Source organism: Vigna radiata, chromosome 8, assembly GCF_000741045.1.
Source record: "Vigna radiata var. radiata cultivar VC1973A chromosome 8, Vradiata_ver6, whole genome shotgun sequence".
Lineage (NCBI taxonomy): Eukaryota > Viridiplantae > Streptophyta > Magnoliopsida > Fabales > Fabaceae > Vigna > Vigna radiata.
The window spans coordinates 1228690-1236504 of NC_028358.1; the positions used below are offsets into that span (position 1 = coordinate 1228690).

A 7815-nucleotide genomic window follows, 5' to 3' on the forward strand; every position below is an offset into this window, starting at 1 on the left:
AAAAGTGCTATGTGAATGCTTTCAATTTTATCATTATAAATGTATCTAGAATATATTGAATAAAATATCTTTTTCCAGAATTAAGAAATTCTCCACCGTCTTCTTTCTTCTGTTCCTTGTTGCTTCTTTTTTCTTCTATACCCAACACTAACTGTCATGTGAGCATCCAATAATTTTAGAGTGACGCTCAACACTCTAGACCACTAAAACTTATTGTCAAGTGAGTGTCTAACGGTCTCAAGGTGATACCCAACATCCTAACCATTAAAGTTCTCTAACTTCAAATTTAAACCCAGCACTTGACGATTCTATGGTACCACCTAGATTCATACCAACGTCAAATCTCGTGAATCGTGTTTTAATTCAAAATATCACGCTTTATTTCAAAATAAACCTTTGAGCAAATTAGATAGTATTAGTTCAACAAATAAAATTTTCAATTCAATCAAATCACCGATTCAAATCAATATATCAACAGTTTTTAATTTCATCGTTATAATCAAACAATCAATTTACAAACCAATCATTATAAATAAACAAGTTTCCTTTATCTCAAAAGAAGAATTATCTCTCATAGGATTCCACACACAAACAAACTTCTCAAATAGTTCTAACTACACAAAGAAAATTTGAATTAATAATCTGAACATACTCTTTTAACAATAAAAGAGTAAATAATCAAATTGAGCTATCTATAATTACATACAAACCTGTTACAAGTCACATATAATATGATCAAAAGTTAACTTAAGAAAAATAACAAAAAAAAACTTACTTTATTCATAAATGTAATGAAATATAAATGCTGCTTTCAATGTCAGGTATCTAAAGAGATTTAAAAAAAATGATAGAAAAATATAAATTTTTATAAAGTAAAATTCGTTTTAATGAAATTCTATTTATAATTTGATATTTTAATAATAAATAAAATATTTTATAATTCTCCTATTTCTAAATCTTCACTGTTATCCTCTGTTTTTTATCAGAGTCAATTTTTCCTCCATTAATTCTAATTCCAAGTCAAAAGCATACACAAATTTAATCCTACTTTTTAAATTCTTAACCGTGGTTTTGAGAACCTAAGTTGATTTCAGTAGCTATAGAAACACACCATTAGACATGTCTGCTGTAAATTTTCTATGACTTCTTTTTATTTTACCATCTTTTCATCTTTTACACTGATATAATGAGAAATAATCCCATTTTGTGAAAGAAAATGTGAATGCACGCAAATTGTAGCCTCATGAATAAAAGCGCACCCCTGAAAAAAAAAAACACCAAACCAATTTAAGAGTATGCCAATCTTAGAATAGGCATTTGTTTGATCTCAGGAAATCAGTGACTTCGATTTTTTTTCAAAGGTATAAAAACTAACATATACTTAGTGTTGAATATCACATTCAAATTACAATTAACAGAATAAATTAACAAAAATTAATTGTGTTATAACATTAGCATTAGCTGCAGTGTAGAACCATCTAATCATTTCTCCCTATCGCAAGCATGAATCCATATTTTAATACATGTAACCTATAAACCATCATAGGAAATGATACAAATGTATCATCAATCACTTTCTTAAAAGTGAGTTTTAGATTCTAGCTGCCAAAATATTCAAAATGTTTCAAAAAGATTAACAAACAAGAGTTGAACAACTACTTTCTTCAAAAACTCGATGTCTCTCCACAATTTGCTATCTGTACATACTGCAGAATGAAGAGAAAAAGTCCACCCTAATCCCGCCGCTCCCTTGTGCAAGCAACCCTAGAAGAATGAAAAAAAAAAAAAACAACAGTTAATATAACTCATCCATGCAATTGAAAAAATTTATAAGGGGGTCAATATGCAAGCACAGTTCTATAAACAATGTAACTTTTTTCATAGGATGGAAAATCCGAAATGTAGCAACTGACAAATATGACTTATTAAGTAATTAAAGATGACAATTATCTGACAAGTATCATCGTATATGAAAGTTGGGAAATTTCAGGAAAACTAAATCTCAGTCAAATAGACTTTCCTGATCAAGAGTGACAATAAAAGAAGTTACCCATTTGATACAGGCCACGTAAGAATAACACGTTAACTTTCATTTTGCTATTAGAAAAAATATAACTATCATATTCAACAATAATTTTATACAGTTCCAAATAACCCACCAACAAAACCAATATAAACTAAGGTTGGATTAATTAATTTATTGTATTTATCCTTTGCGAACTTCATGCACAGCAGCCATCTTCTCACAACACAATAGACCTCTTCCCAGTAAGTGCATAATGACAGCGATCCTCTTTTCAACCTCTAATTCTAGACCTTCTCACCCTCAGCCGATGGTAACCATTACTTTCTAAAAGCTTATTCGGTATATTCGTCAATGACACATTTACATTATATGTTTTTTCTTTACATTTTTTTATTTGCCTGTGCCCAAATTAAAATATGTCGTCACACTTATATCAATTCGACTAACCAAATATCATCCTTTTTGAATCAATAATATACTCAATATTATTTGTTTACTATCTACATTAAACCATCTCTTGTTGTCACAAACATCAGTGTTCCAGCTTTTCAACAAAGTGTCAATCTAATTTCACGATCACCTTCCTTCTTATTTAGGTTCTATCTATCCACTATCAAAAAGTGAGAGAGGTATATCCCTTTTTTACAGCATTTGTTACGTTTTTCTCTTTTTTTGTTTGTGTTACGTTCAGACTTAAGAGATCTTTCTTCAATTTTAATTTCGGAAATGTCATATGCATAATAACGATTATCCTGTTATGCACTATGTCACTCTAGTGGAACATTGGGTGTGTAAAAAACATTGTAGTTGTGGAGAGATAACCAACAGCTATCAAGCATTGATAACAATTGTGGAAAATAATTTGAAGAGTGTCACAAACAAAATACAAGACATAAGCATTAAGGCAGGCAAAGTAATAAAATGAGTTATAGTATGGTTTGCATATTACCTTCTTAGCAGTTAGTTAACACGTCTAAATTCCATTGCGAGCCTTCTAGAAGGCAATATAAAACATGTAGCTCCCTGAGAATGAATCTAAAGGGCATCATCATCTTAGCAGTATGAACAATAAAGAACAATTACGAGTTCTGAAAACCAAACTCTCCCCATCCGCTACTGCTTCTTATATACTTATCTATAATGCCGAATTCCTGATTCTGAGCAACCCGTCTGGCATAGTTCTCAGTTGAGATTGGGCCTTTCTTCAACTTACGGTAATAAACAAGATGCCAAGGCCATAACCGAGCACAACCAAAGAAGGCATCAACTGTTAAATTGTTTTCATAGTCTTTTGGGAGTTCCAGGCCATAATTATTAAGAACCATGTGCATCTCCTCCATAGATACAATGGTTGAAATATCAGAATGGAGATTGACATTAGTTTCAGGAGCAGGATTAAATACATGTTTTCCGGTATGACTAAGACCCTCTGTCCCTTTTACTATAAATGGAGATAAATTCTCAACAGGTGGTTCATTTAGATCTGTAACTCTGTCAGATGGTTTTAAGACATGATTTTCATGATTATCCTCCTGTACAAATTGGTTCTTTTCCACATCATTCACGACTGTTTCATAAACTGCAGCAGCTTTTCCATTTACATCAACACCTGTGTCCTTGGATTTTGAATTCTCCAATTCCATTTTATTGCCACCAATTTTCTGCCCCTGTGCAGGTAAGTGATCCACAGTTTCAACGGCTGTACCATTAATGGGTGAGCTTTTTGAATTTGACCGTGTTTTAATTGGAGATGATGAAGGCGAACTGAGTGATACGGATAAAGACCTTAATTTTGATGATGAAGAATGTGATCTGGAAGACACTGGTCTTGATCTAGAACGAGAACTAGACTTTTGCAATGACTTGGAAGATTGAGAATTTGAAAGAGAGCGAGATGCAGAGTAATCAGATGAAAAAGAGGACGAGACTGACCTCTTGCGTATCTTTGCTTTAGACCTTTTAGGCAACTCCATTTCATTTCTGCTTCTCTTTTTTTCCCCGTATTCCTTTCTTTGATGCCTATATGTTTCTCGGCTTACAGATAACCTCCTCCCACCTCTCTGGTGTCTCATTGGCAAAGCATCCCCAGTAGACTGCAGCCTCATCCGGAAAGCATATCCAAATTTATTCACATCTCCATGGCTCTTGTCTATTCTACTATTTTGCCGAACACCCAACCTATTGTATCTCCACTGTGAAGAATGTTCTTTCGGACAATTTCGCATTTTATGACCTGGATCACCACATCTAAAACAAGTCTGATGGAATTTTGAGCCATTTGGACGATTTGAGGTACCCTCAACAATATGTGCTCTGGTCACATTCTCTGGGGAATTGACTTCAGGAGAACCACCAGAGTAACCAACATGATAATCTTCATTCTCATACTTCCTATCATGGCCCTGATAAGGCTCATAACGATCAAACTCTATCGCATTTCCATTCCCGTTGTCAACCAGGTCGTGAACTGGCTCACCCCATCTATCATTTTCCTCCGTTTTGGGAATAACTCCACCCCCTTCATCAGGAAAGTCTCCCTCATAATCCTTTTCCTCCTCAACATAATCTTTAAAATCATCATGACGATATCCCCTCTCCTCATCAGGTGTAACCACAGAATTTGCCCTTCCCATCTTTTGATTCGACCATCCCCTGAAACCCGTTTTCCTTCTAAACTCATTCGCATTTCTTCTGCCACCCCTAGAAATTCTAGAAAAATGTGTGCTAGGCTGTTTGTTGGACCACGTTACTGTCAACAACTCTCCACATATACTTCTACCTTTCAGTGCTCTCAGAGCCTTTTCCGCATTAGGAGGGAAATCAAATACTACAAAGCCATATCCATCTCTTTTCAACTGAACATTACATTGTCCAAATTGACGGAATACACGTTCAAGTTCATCTCTTCGAGAATTCTCTGACAGATTACCAATATAAAGTGACATCTGCAACTTTACAAATTAAAACACCACATTAACACAGTAAATAGCATGATCTTGAAATGGAACAGGAATTTCATCAAACACGTACAACGCACCACAAACGAGTAAAAACAAACCCTAATCAAAAGACACAGAGATGATTCAAGGTTCAGTACCACGACGAAAAGCCTGAGAGGGTGTGACAGAACAGTGACAAAGGGAACCTTCTAGAAGCACCAGAGTGTCGTTGGGTCTATGTTTCGTTCTTCTTTGAAACTCACTGCGTGGGATCTAAAAGGTGTTGAGAATGATAGTGATTTTGAATAGTGAGAATGTTGTCATAACCTAGAAACTCAGAACACAAGCGTATGAAAACAACCCTTTTGTTTTTCATGATTTTATTATTAATGAACAACGAACTATGATAGAGTTTTAAGAAAATAATTTATTGTTTTCTTTTGGATTAAATATGTTTTTCCTCCCAATACTTTGAGGCGATTTTGGTTTTAGTCTCTCTCTCAAACTATGCTACAAATTAGTCCTTCAACTTTAAAAAAACTCTTGTTTTAGTCACATTTTTGCTTCAATGTCATTTGGATTGTTTAACACATTTTTGCTTCAATGTCAAGTGAGAAACGCGTTTGAAACAACAAATAAAGTTAAAAAAAATTGGTAAAAATGACTAAAACCAGAGTTTTCTAAAATTGAAGAACTAAATTGTACCATAGTTTGAAAGAGGGACTAAAACCAAAATCGCCCCAAAATATAGGGACTAAAAACATATTTAACCCTTTTCCTTTTTAAATTTAAGATTTCTGTAATAATTTATATTGATTTTATATGTTATTTCTCTCTGAAATTTTTTATTTTAAATAACACTAAAAATAATAAATGTTGAGTACCGATCAGTGTATTGCGCCATGCTATTGTTTTAAAATAAGAATTTTAATTATATTATCATATAAAACTAAAAACAAGTAAATAATAAATAAAATATTTTTAAGACTATGTGTTAGAATCCTCTGTATTTTATGTTTTTATTGTTTTTTTACTTACTCCTCTGTCACCCTATATATAGGGTATTGTACTCTTTTACTTTCAAGACAATGTATACAATTTTACATCTCGTAATACAATTGAGTTGCAGAAATCTTTCTCTCTGTCGTGCTTATCTCTTTCTTCCAGGTTCCACTTTTGCCGCTTGCCGACTCTGCACACTGTGAGTCTTCTTTCTTCTTCTTGGTTGTTCATCATGGCACACACAATCTCACACACGGGTGCATCCTTCGCAGCTCTTCCATGATGGTATCAGAGCTCTTCTTTTGAAGAGCTCTGTTGCGCCTCTAACCCTAATTTTTTTCTTTTCCCTTTTTCGTTTTTCTTTCTTTCTCTCTTCTTTCTCTTCTTTGTTTCTTTTTTCTTCTTTTTGCCTTTTCTTTTACAGGATATTCCACGATGACGGAAGAACACACTCAATCTTCCAATCTCTTGTACCTCCATCCAAGCGAAAGCCCCGCAATTTCTCTTGTTTCCCCTCTTCTAGAATCCCACAATTATCATGCTTGGAGCAAATCAATGTACACAGCCTTGAGTGCCAAGAATAAGGTTCAGTTTATTGATGGTACTGCTACTCCACCGCAAAAGGAAGCCGATTCTTATCACGCATGGACAAGATGCAACAACATGGTGGTTTCGTGGCTCGTACACTCTGTATCTCCGGACATACGCCGCAACATCCTCTGGATGGACAGCGCCCAGGCCATATGGGATGACTTAAAATCAAGAATCTTTCAAGAAGATCTTCTACGCATTTCTGAGTTGCAAAATGAAGTCGCCGCTCTAAAACAAGGGGAAAGAACTGTGACAGAGTATTTTACCAAGCTGCGCATAATATGGGATGAGCTCGACAATTTCCGTCCTGAGCCAACCTGCTCCTGTGAAATCAAGTGCTCTTGCAAAGTCACTTCAACAATTGCTCAAAGAAAGCAAGAGGATCGGATTCTACAATTTCTTCGTGGACTGAATGAACAATACGGTAACATTCAGTCTCACGTTTTATTAATGGATCCTATGCCTCCCATCTCGAAAATCTTTTCCTATGTTGTACAGCAAGAAAGGCAGGTTATGAGCAATAATTTTCTTAATGGGTTGGAAATTAGACATGTTGTTGCTGTGGGTATTGTCACTTATTCCTATTGTGGAAAGAATGGTCATAATGAAACAGTTTGCTTCAAGAAACATGGATTTCCTGCTAACAAAAATACTACTGGTAAGAAGATTTGTTCCCATTGTGGCAAAACTGGACATACCATTGAAGTCTGCTACAGGAAACATGGGTTTCCTCCGGGTCATAAACTCCACAATGGAAAAAGTTTCATGACTGCAAATCAAGATACCAAGAACGATGGTGCTACAGATGCCAACGATCGAGAGGTTCGCTTGACACAACAGCAGTATCAAGCTCTCGTGGCCCTTATCAAGCCCTCTACCGACACAGGAGCCTCATCAACCAATCAGATCAGTTCTGTAATATCTTATTCAACTGATACAGGTAAATCCGTTTTTACCCTTACTTCTCATGAAGGCAAAGATATTATATCTTGGATACTAGATTCTGGCGCAACAGATCATGTTTCCTCTTCTCTCACTCACTTAAGCTCTTATGAAAAAATTACCCTTGTGACCATTAATCTACCTAATGGCATGCAAGCCACCGCCACACATAAAGGCATTGTTAAAATCAGTGAACATATTTTTCTCAAAGATGTTTTGTTTATTCCAGATTTTTGTTATAACCTCATCTCTGTCTCTAAATTGGTTGCACATAATAATATATGTATCAATTTCACTAATGGAACATGTTTTATT

The 7815-nt window shown here is 34.9% G+C and overlaps 1 protein-coding gene across 2 annotated transcripts; it reads right to left on the minus strand.

Moving 5' to 3' along the window:
- Positions 1–1378: 1378 nt before the first annotated feature.
- Positions 1379–5317, minus strand: LOC106769990 (serine/arginine-rich splicing factor 4). 2 transcript variants are annotated; one of them, XM_014655814.2, is made up of 3 exons: positions 5124–5317; positions 2976–4971; positions 1379–1764 (listed from the first exon to the last, which is right to left on the minus strand). In XM_014655814.2, exon 2 carries the CDS (start codon positions 4969–4971, stop codon positions 3106–3108), a length of 1866 nt encoding a protein of 621 aa, XP_014511300.1. In that variant the 5' UTR covers positions 5124–5317; the 3' UTR covers positions 1379–1764; positions 2976–3105. The 2 variants fall into 2 exon arrangements, with proteins under 2 accessions (XP_014511300.1, XP_014511301.1); XM_014655815.2 differs by having other exon boundaries at positions 2976–4977.
- Positions 5318–7815: the final 2498 nt, after the last annotated feature.